At 42.9% G+C, this 27,711-nt stretch overlaps 2 protein-coding genes and 2 long non-coding RNA genes across 4 annotated transcripts; 1 reads left to right on the top strand and 3 right to left on the bottom strand.

Moving 5' to 3' along the window:
- Positions 1-338: 338 nt before the first annotated feature.
- On the bottom strand, positions 339-650 carry LOC140233248 (histone H4). Its single transcript, XM_072313359.1, has one exon. The coding sequence runs from the start codon at positions 648-650 to the stop codon at positions 339-341; it is 312 nt and encodes a 103-aa protein (XP_072169460.1).
- Positions 651-1,365: 715 nt separating this feature from the next.
- Positions 1,366-1,776, top strand: LOC140233247 (histone H3, embryonic). Its single transcript, XM_072313357.1, has one exon. The coding sequence runs from the start codon at positions 1,366-1,368 to the stop codon at positions 1,774-1,776; it is 411 nt and encodes a 136-aa protein (XP_072169458.1).
- Positions 1,777-7,717: 5,941 nt separating this feature from the next.
- LOC140232552 (uncharacterized) lies at positions 7,718-13,596 on the bottom strand. The gene is made up of 4 exons (XR_011901491.1): positions 13,443-13,596; positions 12,086-12,267; positions 11,047-11,133; positions 7,718-8,967 (listed from the first exon to the last, which is right to left on the bottom strand). It is a non-coding gene; the product is annotated as an uncharacterized lncRNA (long non-coding RNA).
- Positions 13,597-18,384: 4,788 nt separating this feature from the next.
- Positions 18,385-24,263, bottom strand: LOC140232537 (uncharacterized). Its single transcript, XR_011901490.1, has 4 exons — positions 24,110-24,263; positions 22,753-22,934; positions 21,714-21,800; positions 18,385-19,634 (listed from the first exon to the last, which is right to left on the bottom strand). It is a non-coding gene; the product is annotated as an uncharacterized lncRNA (long non-coding RNA).
- Positions 24,264-27,711: the final 3,448 nt, after the last annotated feature.

The following is a 27,711-nucleotide window of genomic DNA, read 5'->3' as shown; positions in this document are numbered from 1 at the left end:
AGGCCTACTTTATTAGTTTGTGGCATGATTTTGCTGTTCAAATTGCATTTGCTGCACAAATAGACGGTTGGAATTCTATTCGTGTCTGACAGTTAGTGTAGACCTTTCTATATAGGCCTAGATCTAGTTAGGATAAATGGTAACGTTTACTAGTATCTAGAACTTTTTAAAACTTTCTGCAAGTGAGGTAGAAACTGTGTGGTTTGTTTTACTTTAACAGTTTGGGTTGCCTACTAGGGGCTCTAGTTTTAAACTTGCTGAGAGTATAAACTTTGATTCTTTCTTGGATATGTGGTGGCTCTGAAAAGAGCCGTTGTTGTAAGAAGGCTGGTAGCTTCTTAACCGCCGAAGCCGTACAGGGTGCGTCCCTGGCGCTTCAGGGCGTACACGACGTCCATAGCGGTGACGGTCTTGCGCTTAGCGTGCTCGCAGTAGGTGACGGCATCACGGATGACGTTCTCGAGGAAAACCTTGAGGACACCACGTGTCTCTTCGTAGATGAGACCGCTGATACGCTTGACACCTCCACGGCGAGCCAGACGACGGATAGCGGGCTTGGTGATTCCCTGGATGTTATCACGCAAGACCTTGCGATGACGCTTGGCGCCTCCCTTTCCGAGTCCCTTGCCTCCTTTGCCACGTCCAGACATGGTGAGTTATTGCTCTGCTTGATTAGTAGAACTGATGAGGAAACTTGGAAGGGGCAGGGTATAAATAATTCCTATGCGGACGTAGATGACAGCGCTCCCTTACGATGACGTCATTCACTACCGGCGAACCTCAACAATATTCATTTCGGACTCCAATCCCGAGCAAATGTTCATTTTACACTATCGAAGAGTTGAATATGCATTGTACATATCTCTCATTAGTCTGCAAATGATATTAGACACTGAATCTTTGTAATATATCTAATAGACATTCGGTTCAAAGAAAGAAAATATTGAACAAAATATTACCGCTTCGCGTGTTTCTTTGTAGCGGCTCGTAGAGTTTAGGTTGACCAATCATGACACAGAAGACACGACTTGTCGGTGGAGCTTATGAAACTCTCATCGAATACAATTTTGATTAAGTGAAATTGTAAAAATGGGGTTTTTATCTTGCTGTGCATGGTATCAGTTATTTGATAAACTTACTAATTCAATGTAATATACTATTATGGTATATATTTTTTTCCCTTGAAAGAATTTATTACAGATAAAAGGTGGCTTCAGTGCGTTCAGGCTCCTCATATTCGTCATCGACGTCGTAAGCCAATCAGAGAGCAAAACGTCACAGTTAACTTTGGCGCGCAAATGTGAAGTATATAAACGCAAGTCCCGCGTTTCGACCAGTATCATAGATTGTGTATCGCAAGTCAAGATGGCCCGTACCAAGCAAACTGCCCGCAAATCTACTGGAGGTAAGGCTCCACGCAAGCAGCTTGCCACCAAGGCAGCTCGCAAGTCCGCCCCAGCTACCGGTGGAGTCAAGAAGCCCCATCGCTACAGGCCTGGGACCGTCGCTCTCCGTGAGATCCGTCGCTACCAGAAGAGCACCGAGTTGCTCATCCGCAAGCTGCCCTTCCAGCGTCTGGTCCGTGAGATCGCCCAGGACTTCAAGACCGAGCTCCGCTTCCAGAGCTCTGCCGTCATGGCTCTGCAGGAGGCCAGCGAGGCCTACCTGGTTGGCCTCTTTGAGGACACCAACCTGTGCGCCATCCACGCCAAGCGTGTGACCATCATGCCAAAGGACATCCAGCTTGCCCGCCGCATCCGTGGCGAGCGTGCTTAAACTGGTCCTTTTTTGACCTTAGTCAATTCCAAAGGCTCTTTTCAGAGCCACCACAATTCCCAGAAAGAAATCACAAGAAAAGATCTCTTAGTCTTGAGTTGCCTTTTTTACTACCTGGTACTAATAGTCGTAGGCCTAGTGCCTACGTGGTAGTAGGCACCTAGAGGGTAGGGCCTATATAAAAACGTGCAATAGTTAGATCCTAACTGTTACGTGTAACGTTACTTAAATCACTTTGCCAATATAACGTTAGGCCTAGGCCCTAGACAAATACATATTTGGGCATAGCCATAGGCCTATAAATTGACTCCGTAACTTGTTACAGCAATGTTAGGGTAGATATTCTATTTCTAACTATAAGAAACTGATACTAACGTTAGCAGAGCTACCATTACCAAGTCTCTCACGCATTCTGCGTGAGACCCAAGCATTTAGTGTCCATCTCACGCATGGCACCCATTTTTCTCACTCATTGGGCGAAGTCTTCAACTTGGGCCTATAATAAGGAGCATAGCTTAAAAGATTAAAGTGTGATAGTTGAAATTGAAGGTAAATTTCCCTTTTGTCTTTCGAAATAAGGAAAATAGCCACTTAAGTATACACCTGATCGCACCATTGTTTAAGAGCTAAAAATTGAAAAAGCTCCCTAAAAAACGTTACTGTGGGAGGCCACAGGTGGAAAAACCCCTCCCACACCCTCGCTCGCGCGCACATTCGCGCTCCGAGATGCCGGGTCATGAAAATCTCACTCATAAAATTTTTTTGAACTTGGCATCCCTGCGTAGCGCGTTTAAGTAGTGGGGTAGGGCCTATTAGATCTAGAAACCACTGCTAGGCGTATTTGTGCACAGCTCTATCACTACACACAAGTGTCGCGACACTTGTGTGCAGCGACATGCAGGGCTATGTAAAGAGTGGTGAACTACAAGTTCAACTAACGTTAGACAAAGATCAAAATAGTGGGACGCGGGAGAAGCGTGACACCTCATAATATTTATCAAAAAGTTTTCATGGTTTTGAACTAACGCTAGCCCAGGGCAAGGCCTAACCAGGGAGGTGAGCACCTCCCTGGCCTATTCCGTTAGAACCAACAAAATAGCTTGTCAAACTTGATATCATCTAGGCCCTAACTGTTAGAAAAATAAATAGACAAATCTAGGCCTGGAATTAAACGTCTAGATTTCTTCTTAAACTTGGCATCAGACTCTCTAGACTCTAACGGTTACTGTTTATAGGAGGTGGACTATGGAGTATAACGATAGACTACAAACTGTTAAGAGACCAGCACATGTCATTGGTAACTGCTCTGCAACAACTATTACTACTAATATTACAGTAGAAAGTATCTAGTGGAATGAGGGTTGCCTAGTAACAGATCTATTCTCGGACACTCTCACTTGTATAGATGTTTGTTTGTTGTTGTTGTTTTTTTTCATGCAGTGTGAATTGCTTTCTGAATTCATCATACGGCTTTGTGGGGATACACAGCCCAGTCGCTTTAAAATCTAAAAACGTGCTCCTGGTAGAAGTTCTGGGTGTTTTTAATGCAACTTTCTCTGATGGACCATAATGGATATACAAATTACAATTGTACAGTAGGGTCTACACGTTTTTGTTTGTTTGTTTGTTTTTTGTTTTTGTTTTTGTTTTTTTTGGGGGGGATGAAACTCTTCACGTGTAATAATGTGACATATACCCCCCCCCCCCGAAAAAAAAAATTGAAAATATATATTTCCCTTTAAGAAGCACAGTACAGAAAGACTCATATATGTAATTCACGAGGAGACAGTCTATTCATAAAGAAGATTTAAGTTCTGTGTATGGCTACTGGCGTTAGGGCAATGAATTCTAAGAAGCTGTGGTATTTAGGCATAGCGCCCTCTGTAGTTCTTGTGACAGTTATTGACCTCCGACACCGTTATGAATGGATACAATGAAGTTGTTTACGACTTGATTTCCGTTTTGTCCCCGCGGACAAGTCGAGTACGCGCATTGGTTTATTGTGTGTGCGTGATTCCCAGTCAAGCCCCGCCCATTCTTTTTATTTGCATACGGAAGCTTTTCCGGCGTAAGACATCTCTTACGCAGTAACACGCAGTAGTGATTGGAATTATGAATGGAAAGTCACTCACTGAGACACTCATTTGCATACTATAGTAGTGGGTGTGTCCACATTGTTTTGACCGGCAAATACGAACTGAGGTACCAGTAGCAGTGAAAGTAGTGGGTTAAGCCCAATACATTATGGAATATTGTGAAATATTTAGGAAGGAAAATGGTGATAAATGTAGCAAAAGGTATCATATTCATCTGGGTATGATGTTCTAGTTTTTATCAATGCAAGTTTTATGGCTTAAAATTAGGAGAGTAAGTGGCATTTCTGATGTCAAATGAGTCTTGTGGGTATGTTAGACACAGAAGAAAACTGTCTGTAGAGTCGTACACAGAAGAGAACTGCTTGTAGAGTCAATGAACTTTGATAATAAGGACATGTATAAATGTATTGGAAATGAATTAACCAATCAGCATTACTAGGTTGTCTGAGGTATTACTTTCAACCAATTGGCACTGATTATGCAAATTAGATTTTGGTGACAGTGGATCCTGAGGTTTCGTATAAAAGGGTAGACAGGTGATGCTAAAGAACTTTTTGCATCACTCTCCTTGCAAGAAACTTTCCTCCGCCACACCTAGCTCTTAACATCTTTCCAAGCTTCTTGTCCCCGCCCTTCCCAAGCTTCTCGTTCCAGTCCTTTTCAAGCTTCTTGCTCCAGTTGTTTCCAGTGTTGACACTCTTCAAGTAAGTTTATAGGAAGTATTTTAGAGAAGAAGTTAGGATATTTAGTTTTCTTCACAACCAAATTTTTGAGATCATTCTTCCTTTTTTTTGGTATCGAATTCTAAATTTACCTCTGAAACTAGGAATATAGACTACCTCATTCTGTTTTATATGATTGCCAAATTCGATTTCAAACAAAGTGAAATATAATAATTTTATTTGATATAACTTCTTAGTTAGAACAAGTGCTAGTTCATATACAAGTGTACAATGTATGTGTCTGCTATTGTCCAACAAAGACACATTTTTACATGCAGTCATTGTAAAGAGATTACTGGACGAGGTGAAACGAGTACAAGTAATACAATTTTGGCCAAGTGATGAACACTTACAGTGACAACTACAAAATATTGTCACTACCAATTTGACTAGGGTCAGGTCGAGGATGGCAAGCTGACTGATAGTCATCTGTCACCCAAGGTTTTACAGTCTAGCCTCCACCAGTTCTCTCTATATGACAAGTAGATAATAAGACACTCAAAGAGTCTAGGACATGTCGATTTATGAATGCATTTATTCTTTCATTTGTCTCATTAACATTTGCAATGATAGGTAAGAGTACAATGGTGATAGGGAAGGAGAACAGGGTCTGGGACCCTGGCTTAAGTATTTACCACTCCTTAACGGATGATAAAAGTTAAAACGGACTAAGAACAATTGAAAGGATTAGGAACACTTAAACAAATTACAACAGTTGTCACTATGGCAAATGTTACTGACCAGGAACACCATGGATATTAAGAACCTTTGCAAGTGTTGCACTTGTTAGTGAAAGTTGCCAGATGTTGCTGAAATTGACGAGATAAGTTTTGGATTGTGGATAAAGATTTTACTGGTATAAGCATGTCCCATTACCCATTAAATTGGCATTTATTATCGAGTTCCCATTATCGATGTGTCACTATAAATGCCCTTATAAGCATATACATGTAAGCATAGTGGTTTCTCACAGCAGTGAAGTTTACTGATGTCATTTGACAGTAGCCAGGTTATTCCCCCCCCCCCCCCCTCACAACGGGACTGAAGCGAACAATCCCGAACAGGGAACGTTCAGGTAACCACTGAGATGAAGGTCGAAGTGCAGTTGCATTTGATCAGATGAAATGGGTACCCCTGCAATAGCAATCCCGAACAGGGAAAGTGAACGTCATCTGACTTAATTCCTGAACAAGGAAAATGCCGATACTGACAGTAGCAATAGTAACAATCTTGAGTAAAGAAAGTTACATGTGTCACTTCATCGGAAGTATACAGCCCCAAGGAACATCCCCCCCCCCCTTGTGACTGAGGCTCTGTCTTGTTGATACTTGACACTGCGGCAAGTGTAATTGTTATTGACACTTGTTACGACAAGTGTTGTTGTTGTGATGTCACTGAATATAACTACAGTTATACATTGATTTAATAGGAGAGATTTCATAGTCAGGTGTGAAAGGTTGGTAGATCACAGAAAGCAAGGGACGAGTGACAAGTAATGTCGACAAACTTGTTACTAATAGTGAAACTTTTCTAGGTGTGACTTCTTTTAGCTGCATTATTTTCTGGAAGTTTATGGAATATTAAACTTGAGACCAGATAGATGCAAGCGTTGAAAGCAAGTGCTGGTTAAGCACTAGTATGTAGTATCAAGTAACATGTACACCGACAGAGTGAGTGACATGTGAACAAAGTACTAGGGCCGGTGGCATTAGTGGAATCCTGGAAGGGTGGATTGAGTGGAATAGTGGGTTTATCCCAGAGAAAGATTCAAGGGTAATATGGCCAATTACCAGACTGAGTGATACTGATATGGAGATTGTTAACGAAGGTGGGAAGCCTTAACGCAAGATCTCATCCTAGGAAATGTTAGTGGAAAGATAAGACCCACAAGCGAGATAACTTGTGTGGAGCAGAGATCTACAGTGACTCTAATAAAACCTTGACTGTGTAAATCAGTTGGCCATTGTTTATTTGACGGTTATGCTAGGCATTGATTTTAAAGCCCCCCCCCCCCTTTTTTTAGTAACGACCCACAGTTTTGAATGATAAATAGTGTGTGCACATACACGACATGTGTAATCCTTGCTGAGACTCAGACATGCTCAGAATAGATTCTGAAGGTCGTTAGTATAAACTGCAAGTGAAGGTGTATTTGCCTATAAGTTACAAGTGTAACTGCCTGCAATATAATTTCAATTATGAATCTGAGTAAGTGTTGTTCTAGATCAGATGTGAACAATATGAATACAGCCAGTGTGACAGCTGTATCTTTTGCTGTGAATGGAACGGAATAGAATGAATCCGTCATGTAATAAACTGGTTTTCAAATGTATTTGACAGCTTTCTTCGATTCTTCTTTGTTGAAGTGTATACCATACCATAGCTTACCCAGGCAGAGGAATAAGTAAGTGTAGGAGACTTATTTACAGTGACAAGTGTCATGGCATGTGTAGTGGCAACAGTAGCGTTGGTGAGTGTAGTGGCTAATGTGGGGTGCATGTGATGTGACAAGTGACATTGCAAGTGTGAATGCTACAGCAGGCTATACTTACACTGTGGTGATGGCAAGTGAGGTGGCATGTGATACACGATAGGCATACACACACACTAGCAGGCTTTACTTTAACATGTGAGATGACAAGTGCCGTTGCAGGTGTGAATGCTAGTGAGGTGGCATGTGACACGCAATACGCATACATTAGCAGGCAAGCTCAAGTTAGCTCGTAATCACAGTATTGCTATTGGACCTAGAAAATACGGGCTATGGGAGTTTGTTATACAATTTCTAGATATATCTTCTTTCTTTCTGTTTTCGTAGCATAATTAATAGTAAGGCAGCATATAGTTCGTCAACAGCGGACTTCTTACCTGTCATCGAATGACCCTTCGGTAAAGATATGATTCACGACTACCAGAGATAGAATGTGAGACTAGTGAAGTATGGAGTCTTGGTTGCCTGGATTGCTGGCTGTACCTAATTGTGGTTGTTGTGTATGGGCACAAAGCTGGCCATGGTTGACCGAGTGGTGGCAGCGTTACCAAGAGGTTTATTAGTACTAGTAGTGAGAGGGTCTCGCGTTACATCTTTTTCTTGGTGGCAGCGGTGGGATAGCTGCCGTGTAATGCTGCCATAGGATGTGTTTTCATAGTATATTGGTAGGATACTGTTGCTATGGGATGTCTCAGGAAGAGAGTATCATAGAACATAGGCTAGTTCACTCTGCCTTGGTAATGGTATACAAAAGTAAAGAAGAATATAAACTGTCAACTGAATTTCATTGTTAGGTAATTACTGCATACTGTATATCAACTCATGTACGAGCAGGATACGTGTCAAGTGCACATCTTAAGTGTGAAGTAATAAGTACCTTCAAGTTGTAGAATGGGACATGCTTACCCCTTCCAGTAGAATCACAAAAAGAAGAAGAAGAAAAAAAAAGTTACGAGTTAAATGGTTCAGAATGTAAATAGATTGCAAAGGTAGTTAGGTCTTTGTAGATAGAGGTGTTAAAGTCAGAACACTTCTTTTGACAAAACTTAGATGGATCTGGAAAGTGAAAGTAAAGCAGCTGAAACACTTTCAGTAGGCACTAACAGTCCAGGTGCTCCATCAAAGAAAAGTTGGGCTATGGATGAGAGTGATCCAGAAGTTGCGGTTCGGGTTAGAGAGTATGGGGATGCAATCCCATCTGACAAACGTCGCGAGTACGACACCGCTGCTTTTCGAGGGAACCCTAACTACGTCTCGAGTCGAGCTGTAACCGAGGGAGATGGACGACTGCTTGGTGCACAGATTCGCAAGGACATTTTGCCTGACAAGTTTGGTGGAAAAACCCCCTGGGCTGACTACAAGTGTCATTTTGATGTCTGCAGACGGCTGAATGGCTGGACGGATGAGGAAGCTGGACAGTTTCTTGCAACTAGACTGCAGGGACCGGCACTCAAAGTCCTGTGTAACCTACCCGGTGATGCCCCCATATCATACCAGCAGCTTGCGATCCAGTTGGAAAAACGCTTTGGACATGGAGACCAAGCAGAAAACTTTCTTCTTGAACTGAGGATGAGGAGGCGCAACAAGGATGAAAGTCTACAGGAGCTCGGGCAAGCGATCCGTGAACTTTCTAGCCTTGCGTACCCAGAGTTGAACACTGTAGCACGACAGCGTCTGGCAAAGGTTCACTTTTCAGAGGCTATCAATGAACCGGAAATTCGCGCTGGTATTTTCCGCTCCCATCCCATCACATTAGATGACGCCATCCAAGCCGCGTTGGCGACGGAGTCATTCATGAAGTCAGAGCGTGCACGTGATCGTCACCGCCCAGCACGTCCCATCAGAGCTGTTGATGCTAGGTCACCGGATACCAAGGCTGAACCTGTTGATGGAAAAATCAGAAAAGAGATGGAAGAATTAAAGTCTAGTCTCAATCAACTGGCTGCAAAGATTGAAAAACTGGCAACTGGATCTTCACCTGACATGACGAACATTACTTGTTACAATTGTCAGCAAAAGGGTCATTATGCAAGCAGATGTCCTCTCAAAGAATGCAGGCAGGGAAACGACAGCAGGTCTTCTCGCTGGGTCACGGGGAAGCCAGCTTACAAGCCAGGCCCACACGTCTAAGTAATGAGTCACAGGGAAATCAGACCATCATTTGTACAGTGAGAGAAATCACGAATGGAATGTACATAACAGCAAATTGTGGAAATCAGAGGATCAATTTTCTTGTAGATACAGGAGCTACAATTACAATTGTTTCAGAGTTGACTTTTCGTAAACTTAAGGAATTTGATGTTGGAAATTTGACTCCTTCAGTGTTAATGTTGCGGCAGGCAAATGGAATTCCCATTAGAGTCTATGGAGAAGCTGAACTGAATCTAGTGATAGGTACTACGATGTACAAATGTGAAGTGGTAGTAGCAGACATAGAGCAAGATGCCATCTTGGGCATGGATTTTCTGCATCAGAATAATGCCTCTATCAACTGTGACAAAATGACAATGAAGATGAATGGAGAAGTCATCACATGCTTCACTGAGGATGGAGAGATGATGAAAGTGAACACCGTGGAGAATGAAGCCCCATTGGTACCAAAACATTTGAGCCAGCTAGGGATGGATGCCAAGGCAAACGTCAGTTGCAAGTATCATGATGAAATAGAAGCACTTCTATGCCAGTACAGTGATGTGTTCTCAAAAGATGATGATGACATTGGACGAACTGAGAAGATAAAGCATAGCATACATACCACCTGCCAAGCACCTATAAGGCAGAGGCCAAGAAGACCACCCATGGGTCAACGAGAAGAAATAGAAAAACAAGTGAATGACATGCTCCAACGCGGAATCATTACTCCATCTACCAGCCCCTGGTCGTCACCTATCGTGTTAGTCGATAAGAAGGATGGTTCGAAGCGATTTTGTGTTGATTATAGGATGCTTAATCAGAACACAGTGAAAGACTCGTACCCATTACCACGGATTGATGAAACGATTGATTGCCTCTCAGGTGCAAAGTATTTCTGCACACTAGACCTAGCTGCCGGATACTGGCAAGTCCCACTTGACGATGAAGCAAAATTGAAGTCGGCCTTTGTGGTACCGGGAGGACTTTACCAATTTGAGGTCATGCCTTTCGGGCTGTGTAATGCCCCTTCCACTTTTGAGAGGCTGATGGAAACAGTCTTCGTTGGATTGCATGGAAAGATACTGCTCATCTACCTTGACGATGTCATTGTTTTTGGATCAACGGTTACTGAAGTGATGACAAGACTCGAGCTTGTTTTTGACAGGCTACACAGCGCTAAACTCAAGCTCAAGCCACGCAAGTGTCGACTATTTCAGACGGAAGTGCTATATCTTGGACATGTTGTGTCTGAGAAGGGGGTTAGCACAGACCCAGCCAAGATAGAAGCTGTCATTTCATGGCCCACCCCAACCAACGCCACAGAAGTCAGAAGTTTCTTAGGACTAGCTTCCTATTACCGAAGATTTGTGAAGAAGTTTGCTGATGTTGCAAAACCACTGACTGCTCTGACTCAGAAGAACCAGCCTTTCATTTGGACAGATGCATGTGAGGAAGCATTTGCAACTTTGAAAGAGCGTCTCACCACAGCACCAATTCTAGCATATCCAAGACTCGGAGACAAGTTCCTCCTCGACACAGATGCAAGCAAGTTTGCAATTGGAGCTGTTTTGTCACAGGAGAGAGATGGAAGAGAGCCAGTGATTGCATACGCAAGTAGAACGCTGAGCCGAGCAGAGCAGAATTACTGCGTAACCAGGCGAGAACTGTTGGCAGTAGTAGACTCCCTCAAGCATTTCAGACATTACCTGTATGGGCAAGATGTGATGGTCAGAACAGATCATGGAGCTTTAAGATGGCTCATGAATTTCAAGAGCCCAGAAGGACAACTGGCAAGATGGTTAGAAATAATCAGTCAGTACAAACTCACCCTTCATCATCGACCAGGTCGTCTCCACAACAATGCAGATGGGTTGTCACGGCGACCATGTCCACAGTGTGGGCAGATGCAGGATATCTGTAGTGATAAGCAGTAGGAATTTGTGACTAGTGGATTTAACAAGTGTATTTTGTATTATATTTCATTTTAGGATGGCTGATGGAGATGGACTTCAAGACTCTCAAAGTAATTTTGATAAGGATGTAGAAGAGATAGGATGCAAGCTACAAGCTGTGACATTAGAACCTAATCTTACCAGTGATGTCATCAGGAAGGCACAAATGGCAGATGTTGACATTAAGCATATTCAAAGGTGGAAGGAAGAATCAAACACAAAACCAAAATGGAAGGATGTGTCACGTTTGTCGGCAGCTGTGAAAACATATTGGGTTAACTGGGACCTATTAGAAGTCAAAGACGGAATTCTCGTGAAGAGATGGGAATCAGATGATGGCAAGACAGTAAACTGGAAAACCGTCCTCCCTCGAACATTAAGACCGACGATACTGAGTGAGCTTCACAACTCCAAAACTGGTAGTCATCTTGGGGTAAACAAGCTCCTTCACAAGGTGCAATACCGTTACTACTGGGTCGGCCTAGCGGCAGATGTCAGATCATGGGTGCGTCAGTGTTCAGTGTGTGCGAGAGTGAAAAATCCCCCCAGGAAACCAAGAGCCCCCCTTCAGCAATACAGAGTAGGAGCCCCCATTGAAAGAGTTGCAGCTGATATTTTGGGACCACTTCCAGTCAGTGATCGTGGAAACAGGTACATTCTCGTGGTCGGTGACTATTTTACCAAATGGATGGAAGCATACCCCCTCCCCAATCAAGAAGCTGATACCATTGCACGAGTGTTGGTTGAAGAGTTTATTTGCAGGTATGGAGTACCCAAGGAGCTTCACAGCGATCAAGGGAGAAATTTCGAGTCTAATCTGATGATGGAGGTGTGCAACTTGTTGGGCATTAAGAAGACGAGAACCTGCCCTTTCCACCCAAGGGGAGATGGTTTAGTGGAGAGGTTCAACCGTACCTTAATTTCCATGCTGGCATCGATGTTAGACCCCGAGCGCAATCAGCAGGACTGGGATGAGAGAATCCCGTATGCGATGATGGCCTACCGGTCTGCTGTGCAAGAGTCCACCAATGAATCACCCTCCATGATGATGCTCGGCCGTGAAATTGCTCTGCCGGTAGATGTAACTGTCCATCAACCTGATCAAGAGGGAGATGATGAAGATTACGCACATCAACTAAGAACCAGGCTACATGATGCACATGAAAAAGCAAGGGAGAAACTGAAGTTAGCTGACAGACGTCAATCACATAATTATGACAGGAACACAGTGCTGAATAGTTACAGTGAAGGAGAGTGGGTGTGGTTGAGTGGAGTTCAAAGAAAGAGAGGATTGAGCCCAAAACTTATGAGCAAATGGACTGGACCTTATCTCATTCTCACTAAAATGTCAGATGTAATCTATCGCATTCAACAAAGTGCGAGAGGGAAGCCTAAAGTAGTGCATGTAGATAGACTAAAGAGGTACCATGGCCCCCCACTGCAAAACTGGGTAAAGGAACAAACAGTGAGGCGAAACCCATCCAGAAACAGAGTTAGGCCTAGGAGGTATACTGATCTGTAAGCTGGAATCCATTTAACATAGGCGAGGCAAAGAAGACTACTCTGGCGATGATGCATTTATTGTCACATTGTTATCGATGCATTTTTCCTTTTCTTACTTTTCTCAAACGCAGAACTGACGCCATGCCTTCTTGCAAAATCTGCAGAAGGGAAATGACTAATAAGGCAGCAATGCAGGCCCACATGCACGAGAAGCATGAATACCCACTTACCCTCAAGTGCGACTATTGTATCTACGAAAATGAGGGACGTGCCGAGATTGCCCGTCACTATCGGCGCAACCATGCACGGGCAGGTAATGAGTATAAATATTTAACATTCGAGGCGGCCACCGATGACTTTGTCAGGAGGGAAAAGGACAAGAAGGAAAGGAAGAGGGATAGAGAAAGTAAGGACAAGGAATCCAGTCATAAGAGACCTCGCAAGGAGGAGAGAGAACCAAGGAGGGACAGTGCACCTACCTACAAGCCAACGGAGAGGAAGGAAAGGAAGGAGACTACCCCGCCCCCCCAGATGCAACTGCCAAGCCTCGTCAGCACAGAGCCCACCCCACTAAAGGAACCGGCCCCTAAGCCCTCAGAGAAGATCGGTCTGGCCACAACACCTACGCCCGCACCAAACCCCATCCATGAGAAGAGCTGCACTGCGTCCGCGAAGGCTGAGCGGATAAAACAAATCGAAAACCTCAGTGACAGTAGCAGCGTTAGTAGCGAGAGTGAGTCAGACAGTGACGTCGAAAAAGAAGAGGTACCTGTTCAGACAACGGTGAAGACCGAGACGGTTGGGTTTAACGTCAACATCGAAGTGAAGGTGCCTGGTGGTGAGGAGCACCGCTTGGTAAAGGTGGAGGTCCACACCGAGAAGATGGGAACCTTCCGTGGAGAGAGGGTTGTCGAGGAAGTAAAGATCTCCAAGTTCTTTTACGAGTCCACGCCGCGCCTGTAGAGGTTGAGACCAGAAGAAATCATCAGTTCATTGTTACATTTATAAGTGATTCACAAGTGTTTGTGCAATTGATTGTTGCAAGTGAAATTTGTTACATGTATTTGAAAAGAGGAAGAGGAAATTGTTGTTGAAAGTTGTTATAAGATTTGTACCTGCTTTTGCAGTTAATGATTGCAGTTGAAAGTTTTACATTTGAAGCTTTGTGAAGAATATTGTTCAAGAGGCAGCTGTTGTTTAAGAAAGGTGAAATTTGAGCAAGTGGCACATAAAGTGTCAGAGGCAAGTGAAGATGCAAGTGAAGATGAAAAGGACATCATAATCTGATACAGTGTAACCAATTAATTTTTAATGCTTTCTGATGATGTTTGGAGGCAAAGAAGGAATGTGTCCTGTGTATAATTATTTTGCTACTTCACACTAGTTTTGTTAAGCAAAAGACATGAACATGTCAATGGCTGGGACAGCCATTAGTGAGAAGGGGGTAGTGTGACATATACCCCCCCCCCGAAAAAAAAAAAATTGAAAATATATATTTCCCTTTAAGAAGCACAGTACAGAAAGACTCATATATGTAATTCACGAGGAGACAGTCTATTCATAAAGAAGATTTAAGTTCTGTGTATGGCTACTGGCGTTAGGGCAATGAATTCTAAGAAGCTGTGGTATTTAGGCATAGCGCCCTCTGTAGTTCTTGTGACAGTTATTGACCTCCGACACCGTTATGAATGGATACAATGAAGTTGTTTACGACTTGATTTCCGTTTTGTCCCCGCGGACAAGTCGAGTACGCGCATTGGTTTATTGTGTGTGCGTGATTCCCAGTCAAGCCCCGCCCATTCTTTTTATTTGCATACGGAAGCTTTTCCGGCGTAAGACATCTCTTACGCAGTAACACGCAGTAGTGATTGGAATTATGAATGGAAAGTCACTCACTGAGACACTCATTTGCATACTATAGTAGTGGGTGTGTCCACATTGTTTTGACCGGCAAATACGAACTGAGGTACCAGTAGCAGTGAAAGTAGTGGGTTAAGCCCAATACATTATGGAATATTGTGAAATATTTAGGAAGGAAAATGGTGATAAATGTAGCAAAAGGTATCATATTCATCTGGGTATGATGTTCTAGTTTTTATCAATGCAAGTTTTATGGCTTAAAATTAGGAGAGTAAGTGGCATTTCTGATGTCAAATGAGTCTTGTGGGTATGTTAGACACAGAAGAAAACTGTCTGTAGAGTCGTACACAGAAGAGAACTGCTTGTAGAGTCAATGAACTTTGATAATAAGGACATGTATAAATGTATTGGAAATGAATTAACCAATCAGCATTACTAGGTTGTCTGAGGTATTACTTTCAACCAATTGGCACTGATTATGCAAATTAGATTTTGGTGACAGTGGATCCTGAGGTTTCGTATAAAAGGGTAGACAGGTGATGCTAAAGAACTTTTTGCATCACTCTCCTTGCAAGAAACTTTCCTCCGCCACACCTAGCTCTTAACATCTTTCCAAGCTTCTTGTCCCCGCCCTTCCCAAGCTTCTCGTTCCAGTCCTTTTCAAGCTTCTTGCTCCAGTTGTTTCCAGTGTTGACACTCTTCAAGTAAGTTTATAGGAAGTATTTTAGAGAAGAAGTTAGGATATTTAGTTTTCTTCACAACCAAATTTTTGAGATCATTCTTCCTTTTTTTTGGTATCGAATTCTAAATTTACCTCTGAAACTAGGAATATAGACTACCTCATTCTGTTTTATATGATTGCCAAATTCGATTTCAAACAAAGTGAAATATAATAATTTTATTTGATATAACTTCTTAGTTAGAACAAGTGCTAGTTCATATACAAGTGTACAATGTATGTGTCTGCTATTGTCCAACAAAGACACATTTTTACATGCAGTCATTGTAAAGAGATTACTGGACGAGGTGAAACGAGTACAAGTAATACAATTTTGGCCAAGTGATGAACACTTACAGTGACAACTACAAAATATTGTCACTACCAATTTGACTAGGGTCAGGTCGAGGATGGCAAGCTGACTGATAGTCATCTGTCACCCAAGGTTTTACAGTCTAGCCTCCACCAGTTCTCTCTATATGACAAGTAGATAATAAGACACTCAAAGAGTCTAGGACATGTCGATTTATGAATGCATTTATTCTTTCATTTGTCTCATTAACATTTGCAATGATAGGTAAGAGTACAATGGTGATAGGGAAGGAGAACAGGGTCTGGGACCCTGGCTTAAGTATTTACCACTCCTTAACGGATGATAAAAGTTAAAACGGACTAAGAACAATTGAAAGGATTAGGAACACTTAAACAAATTACAACAGTTGTCACTATGGCAAATGTTACTGACCAGGAACACCATGGATATTAAGAACCTTTGCAAGTGTTGCACTTGTTAGTGAAAGTTGCCAGATGTTGCTGAAATTGACGAGATAAGTTTTGGATTGTGGATAAAGATTTTACTGGTATAAGCATGTCCCATTACCCATTAAATTGGCATTTATTATCGAGTTCCCATTATCGATGTGTCACTATAAATGCCCTTATAAGCATATACATGTAAGCATAGTGGTTTCTCACAGCAGTGAAGTTTACTGATGTCATTTGACAGTAGCCAGGTTATTCCCCCCCCCCCCCCCCCCTCACAACGGGACTGAAGCGAACAATCCCGAACAGGGAACGTTCAGGTAACCACTGAGATGAAGGTCGAAGTGCAGTTGCATTTGATCAGATGAAATGGGTACCCCTGCAATAGCAATCCCGAACAGGGAAAGTGAACGTCATCTGACTTAATTCCTGAACAAGGAAAATGCCGATACTGACAGTAGCAATAGTAACAATCTTGAGTAAAGAAAGTTACATGTGTCACTTCATCGGAAGTATACAGCCCCAAGGAACATCCCCCCCCCCCCCCCTTGTGACTGAGGCTCTGTCTTGTTGATACTTGACACTGCGGCAAGTGTAATTGTTATTGACACTTGTTACGACAAGTGTTGTTGTTGTGATGTCACTGAATATAACTACAGTTATACATTGATTTAATAGGAGAGATTTCATAGTCAGGTGTGAAAGGTTGGTAGATCACAGAAAGCAAGGGACGAGTGACAAGTAATGTCGACAAACTTGTTACTAATAGTGAAACTTTTCTAGGTGTGACTTCTTTTAGCTGCATTATTTTCTGGAAGTTTATGGAATATTAAACTTGAGACCAGATAGATGCAAGCGTTGAAAGCAAGTGCTGGTTAAGCACTAGTATGTAGTATCAAGTAACATGTACACCGACAGAGTGAGTGACATGTGAACAAAGTACTAGGGCCGGTGGCATTAGTGGAATCCTGGAAGGGTGGATTGAGTGGAATAGTGGGTTTATCCCAGAGAAAGATTCAAGGGTAATATGGCCAATTACCAGACTGAGTGATACTGATATGGAGATTGTTAACGAAGGTGGGAAGCCTTAACGCAAGATCTCATCCTAGGAAATGTTAGTGGAAAGATAAGACCCACAAGCGAGATAACTTGTGTGGAGCAGAGATCTACAGTGACTCTAATAAAACCTTGACTGTGTAAATCAGTTGGCCATTGTTTATTTGACGGTTATGCTAGGCATTGATTTTAAAGCCCCCCCCCCCTTTTTTTAGTAACGACCCACAGTTTTGAATGATAAATAGTGTGTGCACATACACGACATGTGTAATCCTTGCTGAGACTCAGACATGCTCAGAATAGATTCTGAAGGTCGTTAGTATAAACTGCAAGTGAAGGTGTATTTGCCTATAAGTTACAAGTGTAACTGCCTGCAATATAATTTCAATTATGAATCTGAGTAAGTGTTGTTCTAGATCAGATGTGAACAATATGAATACAGCCAGTGTGACAGCTGTATCTTTTGCTGTGAATGGAACGGAATAGAATGAATCCGTCATGTAATAAACTGGTTTTCAAATGTATTTGACAGCTTTCTTCGATTCTTCTTTGTTGAAGTGTATACCATACCATAGCTTACCCAGGCAGAGGAATAAGTAAGTGTAGGAGACTTATTTACAGTGACAAGTGTCATGGCATGTGTAGTGGCAACAGTAGCGTTGGTGAGTGTAGTGGCTAATGTGGGGTGCATGTGATGTGACAAGTGACATTGCAAGTGTGAATGCTACAGCAGGCTATACTTACACTGTGGTGATGGCAAGTGAGGTGGCATGTGATACACGATAGGCATACACACACACTAGCAGGCTTTACTTTAACATGTGAGATGACAAGTGCCGTTGCAGGTGTGAATGCTAGTGAGGTGGCATGTGACACGCAATACGCATACATTAGCAGGCAAGCTCAAGTTAGCTCGTAATCACAGTATTGCTATTGGACCTAGAAAATACGGGCTATGGGAGTTTGTTATACAATTTCTAGATATATCTTCTTTCTTTCTGTTTTCGTAGCATAATTAATAGTAAGGCAGCATATAGTTCGTCAACAGCGGACTTCTTACCTGTCATCGAATGACCCTTCGGTAAAGATATGATTCACGACTACCAGAGATAGAATGTGAGACTAGTGAAGTATGGAGTCTTGGTTGCCTGGATTGCTGGCTGTACCTAATTGTGGTTGTTGTGTATGGGCACAAAGCTGGCCATGGTTGACCGAGTGGTGGCAGCGTTACCAAGAGGTTTATTAGTACTAGTAGTGAGAGGGTCTCGCGTTACATCTTTTTCTTGGTGGCAGCGGTGGGATAGCTGCCGTGTAATGCTGCCATAGGATGTGTTTTCATAGTATATTGGTAGGATACTGTTGCTATGGGATGTCTCAGGAAGAGAGTATCATAGAACATAGGCTAGTTCACTCTGCCTTGGTAATGGTATACAAAAGTAAAGAAGAATATAAACTGTCAACTGAATTTCATTGTTAGGTAATTACTGCATACTGTATATCAACTCATGTACGAGCAGGATACGTGTCAAGTGCACATCTTAAGTGTGAAGTAATAAGTACCTTCAAGTTGTAGAATGGGACATGCTTACCCCTTCCAGTAGAATCACAAAAAGAAGAAGAAGAAAAAAAAAGTTACGAGTTAAATGGTTCAGAATGTAAATAGATTGCAAAGGTAGTTAGGTCTTTGTAGATAGAGGTGTTAAAGTCAGAACACTTCTTTTGACAAAACTTAGATGGATCTGGAAAGTGAAAGTAAAGCAGCTGAAACACTTTCAGTAGGCACTAACAGTCCAGGTGCTCCATCAAAGAAAAGTTGGGCTATGGATGAGAGTGATCCAGAAGTTGCGGTTCGGGTTAGAGAGTATGGGGATGCAATCCCATCTGACAAACGTCGCGAGTACGACACCGCTGCTTTTCGAGGGAACCCTAACTACGTCTCGAGTCGAGCTGTAACCGAGGGAGATGGACGACTGCTTGGTGCACAGATTCGCAAGGACATTTTGCCTGACAAGTTTGGTGGAAAAACCCCCTGGGCTGACTACAAGTGTCATTTTGATGTCTGCAGACGGCTGAATGGCTGGACGGATGAGGAAGCTGGACAGTTTCTTGCAACTAGACTGCAGGGACCGGCACTCAAAGTCCTGTGTAACCTACCCGGTGATGCCCCCATATCATACCAGCAGCTTGCGATCCAGTTGGAAAAACGCTTTGGACATGGAGACCAAGCAGAAAACTTTCTTCTTGAACTGAGGATGAGGAGGCGCAACAAGGATGAAAGTCTACAGGAGCTCGGGCAAGCGATCCGTGAACTTTCTAGCCTTGCGTACCCAGAGTTGAACACTGTAGCACGACAGCGTCTGGCAAAGGTTCACTTTTCAGAGGCTATCAATGAACCGGAAATTCGCGCTGGTATTTTCCGCTCCCATCCCATCACATTAGATGACGCCATCCAAGCCGCGTTGGCGACGGAGTCATTCATGAAGTCAGAGCGTGCACGTGATCGTCACCGCCCAGCACGTCCCATCAGAGCTGTTGATGCTAGGTCACCGGATACCAAGGCTGAACCTGTTGATGGAAAAATCAGAAAAGAGATGGAAGAATTAAAGTCTAGTCTCAATCAACTGGCTGCAAAGATTGAAAAACTGGCAACTGGATCTTCACCTGACATGACGAACATTACTTGTTACAATTGTCAGCAAAAGGGTCATTATGCAAGCAGATGTCCTCTCAAAGAATGCAGGCAGGGAAACGACAGCAGGTCTTCTCGCTGGGTCACGGGGAAGCCAGCTTACAAGCCAGGCCCACACGTCTAAGTAATGAGTCACAGGGAAATCAGACCATCATTTGTACAGTGAGAGAAATCACGAATGGAATGTACATAACAGCAAATTGTGGAAATCAGAGGATCAATTTTCTTGTAGATACAGGAGCTACAATTACAATTGTTTCAGAGTTGACTTTTCGTAAACTTAAGGAATTTGATGTTGGAAATTTGACTCCTTCAGTGTTAATGTTGCGGCAGGCAAATGGAATTCCCATTAGAGTCTATGGAGAAGCTGAACTGAATCTAGTGATAGGTACTACGATGTACAAATGTGAAGTGGTAGTAGCAGACATAGAGCAAGATGCCATCTTGGGCATGGATTTTCTGCATCAGAATAATGCCTCTATCAACTGTGACAAAATGACAATGAAGATGAATGGAGAAGTCATCACATGCTTCACTGAGGATGGAGAGATGATGAAAGTGAACACCGTGGAGAATGAAGCCCCATTGGTACCAAAACATTTGAGCCAGCTAGGGATGGATGCCAAGGCAAACGTCAGTTGCAAGTATCATGATGAAATAGAAGCACTTCTATGCCAGTACAGTGATGTGTTCTCAAAAGATGATGATGACATTGGACGAACTGAGAAGATAAAGCATAGCATACATACCACCTGCCAAGCACCTATAAGGCAGAGGCCAAGAAGACCACCCATGGGTCAACGAGAAGAAATAGAAAAACAAGTGAATGACATGCTCCAACGCGGAATCATTACTCCATCTACCAGCCCCTGGTCGTCACCTATCGTGTTAGTCGATAAGAAGGATGGTTCGAAGCGATTTTGTGTTGATTATAGGATGCTTAATCAGAACACAGTGAAAGACTCGTACCCATTACCACGGATTGATGAAACGATTGATTGCCTCTCAGGTGCAAAGTATTTCTGCACACTAGACCTAGCTGCCGGATACTGGCAAGTCCCACTTGACGATGAAGCAAAATTGAAGTCGGCCTTTGTGGTACCGGGAGGACTTTACCAATTTGAGGTCATGCCTTTCGGGCTGTGTAATGCCCCTTCCACTTTTGAGAGGCTGATGGAAACAGTCTTCGTTGGATTGCATGGAAAGATACTGCTCATCTACCTTGACGATGTCATTGTTTTTGGATCAACGGTTACTGAAGTGATGACAAGACTCGAGCTTGTTTTTGACAGGCTACACAGCGCTAAACTCAAGCTCAAGCCACGCAAGTGTCGACTATTTCAGACGGAAGTGCTATATCTTGGACATGTTGTGTCTGAGAAGGGGGTTAGCACAGACCCAGCCAAGATAGAAGCTGTCATTTCATGGCCCACCCCAACCAACGCCACAGAAGTCAGAAGTTTCTTAGGACTAGCTTCCTATTACCGAAGATTTGTGAAGAAGTTTGCTGATGTTGCAAAACCACTGACTGCTCTGACTCAGAAGAACCAGCCTTTCATTTGGACAGATGCATGTGAGGAAGCATTTGCAACTTTGAAAGAGCGTCTCACCACAGCACCAATTCTAGCATATCCAAGACTCGGAGACAAGTTCCTCCTCGACACAGATGCAAGCAAGTTTGCAATTGGAGCTGTTTTGTCACAGGAGAGAGATGGAAGAGAGCCAGTGATTGCATACGCAAGTAGAACGCTGAGCCGAGCAGAGCAGAATTACTGCGTAACCAGGCGAGAACTGTTGGCAGTAGTAGACTCCCTCAAGCATTTCAGACATTACCTGTATGGGCAAGATGTGATGGTCAGAACAGATCATGGAGCTTTAAGATGGCTCATGAATTTCAAGAGCCCAGAAGGACAACTGGCAAGATGGTTAGAAATAATCAGTCAGTACAAACTCACCCTTCATCATCGACCAGGTCGTCTCCACAACAATGCAGATGGGTTGTCACGGCGACCATGTCCACAGTGTGGGCAGATGCAGGATATCTGTAGTGATAAGCAGTAGGAATTTGTGACTAGTGGATTTAACAAGTGTATTTTGTATTATATTTCATTTTAGGATGGCTGATGGAGATGGACTTCAAGACTCTCAAAGTAATTTTGATAAGGATGTAGAAGAGATAGGATGCAAGCTACAAGCTGTGACATTAGAACCTAATCTTACCAGTGATGTCATCAGGAAGGCACAAATGGCAGATGTTGACATTAAGCATATTCAAAGGTGGAAGGAAGAATCAAACACAAAACCAAAATGGAAGGATGTGTCACGTTTGTCGGCAGCTGTGAAAACATATTGGGTTAACTGGGACCTATTAGAAGTCAAAGACGGAATTCTCGTGAAGAGATGGGAATCAGATGATGGCAAGACAGTAAACTGGAAAACCGTCCTCCCTCGAACATTAAGACCGACGATACTGAGTGAGCTTCACAACTCCAAAACTGGTAGTCATCTTGGGGTAAACAAGCTCCTTCACAAGGTGCAATACCGTTACTACTGGGTCGGCCTAGCGGCAGATGTCAGATCATGGGTGCGTCAGTGTTCAGTGTGTGCGAGAGTGAAAAATCCCCCCAGGAAACCAAGAGCCCCCCTTCAGCAATACAGAGTAGGAGCCCCCATTGAAAGAGTTGCAGCTGATATTTTGGGACCACTTCCAGTCAGTGATCGTGGAAACAGGTACATTCTCGTGGTCGGTGACTATTTTACCAAATGGATGGAAGCATACCCCCTCCCCAATCAAGAAGCTGATACCATTGCACGAGTGTTGGTTGAAGAGTTTATTTGCAGGTATGGAGTACCCAAGGAGCTTCACAGCGATCAAGGGAGAAATTTCGAGTCTAATCTGATGATGGAGGTGTGCAACTTGTTGGGCATTAAGAAGACGAGAACCTGCCCTTTCCACCCAAGGGGAGATGGTTTAGTGGAGAGGTTCAACCGTACCTTAATTTCCATGCTGGCATCGATGTTAGACCCCGAGCGCAATCAGCAGGACTGGGATGAGAGAATCCCGTATGCGATGATGGCCTACCGGTCTGCTGTGCAAGAGTCCACCAATGAATCACCCTCCATGATGATGCTCGGCCGTGAAATTGCTCTGCCGGTAGATGTAACTGTCCATCAACCTGATCAAGAGGGAGATGATGAAGATTACGCACATCAACTAAGAACCAGGCTACATGATGCACATGAAAAAGCAAGGGAGAAACTGAAGTTAGCTGACAGACGTCAATCACATAATTATGACAGGAACACAGTGCTGAATAGTTACAGTGAAGGAGAGTGGGTGTGGTTGAGTGGAGTTCAAAGAAAGAGAGGATTGAGCCCAAAACTTATGAGCAAATGGACTGGACCTTATCTCATTCTCACTAAAATGTCAGATGTAATCTATCGCATTCAACAAAGTGCGAGAGGGAAGCCTAAAGTAGTGCATGTAGATAGACTAAAGAGGTACCATGGCCCCCCACTGCAAAACTGGGTAAAGGAACAAACAGTGAGGCGAAACCCATCCAGAAACAGAGTTAGGCCTAGGAGGTATACTGATCTGTAAGCTGGAATCCATTTAACATAGGCGAGGCAAAGAAGACTACTCTGGCGATGATGCATTTATTGTCACATTGTTATCGATGCATTTTTCCTTTTCTTACTTTTCTCAAACGCAGAACTGACGCCATGCCTTCTTGCAAAATCTGCAGAAGGGAAATGACTAATAAGGCAGCAATGCAGGCCCACATGCACGAGAAGCATGAATACCCACTTACCCTCAAGTGCGACTATTGTATCTACGAAAATGAGGGACGTGCCGAGATTGCCCGTCACTATCGGCGCAACCATGCACGGGCAGGTAATGAGTATAAATATTTAACATTCGAGGCGGCCACCGATGACTTTGTCAGGAGGGAAAAGGACAAGAAGGAAAGGAAGAGGGATAGAGAAAGTAAGGACAAGGAATCCAGTCATAAGAGACCTCGCAAGGAGGAGAGAGAACCAAGGAGGGACAGTGCACCTACCTACAAGCCAACGGAGAGGAAGGAAAGGAAGGAGACTACCCCGCCCCCCCAGATGCAACTGCCAAGCCTCGTCAGCACAGAGCCCACCCCACTAAAGGAACCGGCCCCTAAGCCCTCAGAGAAGATCGGTCTGGCCACAACACCTACGCCCGCACCAAACCCCATCCATGAGAAGAGCTGCACTGCGTCCGCGAAGGCTGAGCGGATAAAACAAATCGAAAACCTCAGTGACAGTAGCAGCGTTAGTAGCGAGAGTGAGTCAGACAGTGACGTCGAAAAAGAAGAGGTACCTGTTCAGACAACGGTGAAGACCGAGACGGTTGGGTTTAACGTCAACATCGAAGTGAAGGTGCCTGGTGGTGAGGAGCACCGCTTGGTAAAGGTGGAGGTCCACACCGAGAAGATGGGAACCTTCCGTGGAGAGAGGGTTGTCGAGGAAGTAAAGATCTCCAAGTTCTTTTACGAGTCCACGCCGCGCCTGTAGAGGTTGAGACCAGAAGAAATCATCAGTTCATTGTTACATTTATAAGTGATTCACAAGTGTTTGTGCAATTGATTGTTGCAAGTGAAATTTGTTACATGTATTTGAAAAGAGGAAGAGGAAATTGTTGTTGAAAGTTGTTATAAGATTTGTACCTGCTTTTGCAGTTAATGATTGCAGTTGAAAGTTTTACATTTGAAGCTTTGTGAAGAATATTGTTCAAGAGGCAGCTGTTGTTTAAGAAAGGTGAAATTTGAGCAAGTGGCACATAAAGTGTCAGAGGCAAGTGAAGATGCAAGTGAAGATGAAAAGGACATCATAATCTGATACAGTGTAACCAATTAATTTTTAATGCTTTCTGATGATGTTTGGAGGCAAAGAAGGAATGTGTCCTGTGTATAATTATTTTGCTACTTCACACTAGTTTTGTTAAGCAAAAGACATGAACATGTCAATGGCTGGGACAGCCATTAGTGAGAAGGGGGTAGTGTGACATATACCCCCCCCCCCCCCCGAAAAAAAAAAAATTGAAAATATATATTTCCCTTTAAGAAGCACAGTACAGAAAGACTCATATATGTAATTCACGAGGAGACAGTCTATTCATAAAGAAGATTTAAGTTCTGTGTATGGCTACTGGCGTTAGGGCAATGAATTCTAAGAAGCTGTGGTATTTAGGCATAGCGCCCTCTGTAGTTCTTGTGACAGTTATTGACCTCCGACACCGTTATGAATGGATACAATGAAGTTGTTTACGACTTGATTTCCGTTTTGTCCCCGCGGACAAGTCGAGTACGCGCATTGGTTTATTGTGTGTGCGTGATTCCCAGTCAAGCCCCGCCCATTCTTTTTATTTGCATACGGAAGCTTTTCCGGCGTAAGACATCTCTTACGCAGTAACACGCAGTAGTGATTGGAATTATGAATGGAAAGTCACTCACTGAGACACTCATTTGCATACTATAGTAGTGGGTGTGTCCACATTGTTTTGACCGGCAAATACGAACTGAGGTACCAGTAGCAGTGAAAGTAGTGGGTTAAGCCCAATACATTATGGAATATTGTGAAATATTTAGGAAGGAAAATGGTGATAAATGTAGCAAAAGGTATCATATTCATCTGGGTATGATGTTCTAGTTTTTATCAATGCAAGTTTTATGGCTTAAAATTAGGAGAGTAAGTGGCATTTCTGATGTCAAATGAGTCTTGTGGGTATGTTAGACACAGAAGAAAACTGTCTGTAGAGTCGTACACAGAAGAGAACTGCTTGTAGAGTCAATGAACTTTGATAATAAGGACATGTATAAATGTATTGGAAATGAATTAACCAATCAGCATTACTAGGTTGTCTGAGGTATTACTTTCAACCAATTGGCACTGATTATGCAAATTAGATTTTGGTGACAGTGGATCCTGAGGTTTCGTATAAAAGGGTAGACAGGTGATGCTAAAGAACTTTTTGCATCACTCTCCTTGCAAGAAACTTTCCTCCGCCACACCTAGCTCTTAACATCTTTCCAAGCTTCTTGTCCCCGCCCTTCCCAAGCTTCTCGTTCCAGTCCTTTTCAAGCTTCTTGCTCCAGTTGTTTCCAGTGTTGACACTCTTCAAGTAAGTTTATAGGAAGTATTTTAGAGAAGAAGTTAGGATATTTAGTTTTCTTCACAACCAAATTTTTGAGATCATTCTTCCTTTTTTTTGGTATCGAATTCTAAATTTACCTCTGAAACTAGGAATATAGACTACCTCATTCTGTTTTATATGATTGCCAAATTCGATTTCAAACAAAGTGAAATATAATAATTTTATTTGATATAACTTCTTAGTTAGAACAAGTGCTAGTTCATATACAAGTGTACAATGTATGTGTCTGCTATTGTCCAACAAAGACACATTTTTACATGCAGTCATTGTAAAGAGATTACTGGACGAGGTGAAACGAGTACAAGTAATACAATTTTGGCCAAGTGATGAACACTTACAGTGACAACTACAAAATATTGTCACTACCAATTTGACTAGGGTCAGGTCGAGGATGGCAAGCTGACTGATAGTCATCTGTCACCCAAGGTTTTACAGTCTAGCCTCCACCAGTTCTCTCTATATGACAAGTAGATAATAAGACACTCAAAGAGTCTAGGACATGTCGATTTATGAATGCATTTATTCTTTCATTTGTCTCATTAACATTTGCAATGATAGGTAAGAGTACAATGGTGATAGGGAAGGAGAACAGGGTCTGGGACCCTGGCTTAAGTATTTACCACTCCTTAACGGATGATAAAAGTTAAAACGGACTAAGAACAATTGAAAGGATTAGGAACACTTAAACAAATTACAACAGTTGTCACTATGGCAAATGTTACTGACCAGGAACACCATGGATATTAAGAACCTTTGCAAGTGTTGCACTTGTTAGTGAAAGTTGCCAGATGTTGCTGAAATTGACGAGATAAGTTTTGGATTGTGGATAAAGATTTTACTGGTATAAGCATGTCCCATTACCCATTAAATTGGCATTTATTATCGAGTTCCCATTATCGATGTGTCACTATAAATGCCCTTATAAGCATATACATGTAAGCATAGTGGTTTCTCACAGCAGTGAAGTTTACTGATGTCATTTGACAGTAGCCAGGTTATTCCCCCCCCCCCCCCCCCCTCACAACGGGACTGGAGCGAACAATCCCGAACAGGGAACGTTCAGGTAACCACTGAGATGAAGGTCGAAGTGCAGTTGCATTTGATCAGATGAAATGGGTACCCCTGCAATAGCAATCCCGAACAGGGAAAGTGAACGTCATCTGACTTAATTCCTGAACAAGGAAAATGCCGATACTGACAGTAGCAATAGTAACAATCTTGAGTAAAGAAAGTTACATGTGTCACTTCATCGGAAGTATACAGCCCCAAGGAACATCCCCCCCCCCCCCCTTGTGACTGAGGCTCTGTCTTGTTGATACTTGACACTGCGGCAAGTGTAATTGTTATTGACACTTGTTACGACAAGTGTTGTTGTTGTGATGTCACTGAATATAACTACAGTTATACATTGATTTAATAGGAGAGATTTCATAGTCAGGTGTGAAAGGTTGGTAGATCACAGAAAGCAAGGGACGAGTGACAAGTAATGTCGACAAACTTGTTACTAATAGTGAAACTTTTCTAGGTGTGATTTCTTTTAGCTGCATTATTTTCTGGAAGTTTATGGAATATTAAACTTGAGACCAGATAGATGCAAGCGTTGAAAGCAAGTGCTGGTTAAGCACTAGTATGTAGTATCAAGTAACATGTACACCGACAGAGTGAGTGACATGTGAACAAAGTACTAGGGCCGGTGGCATTAGTGGAATCCTGGAAGGGTGGATTGAGTGGAATAGTGGGTTTATCCCAGAGAAAGATTCAAGGGTAAT

The sequence above is a fragment of the Diadema setosum genome, chromosome 9 (assembly GCF_964275005.1).
Source record: "Diadema setosum chromosome 9, eeDiaSeto1, whole genome shotgun sequence".
Taxonomy (NCBI): Eukaryota; Metazoa; Echinodermata; class Echinoidea; order Diadematoida; family Diadematidae; genus Diadema; species Diadema setosum.
This window is presented reverse-complemented; position numbering and strand designations above follow the sequence as displayed.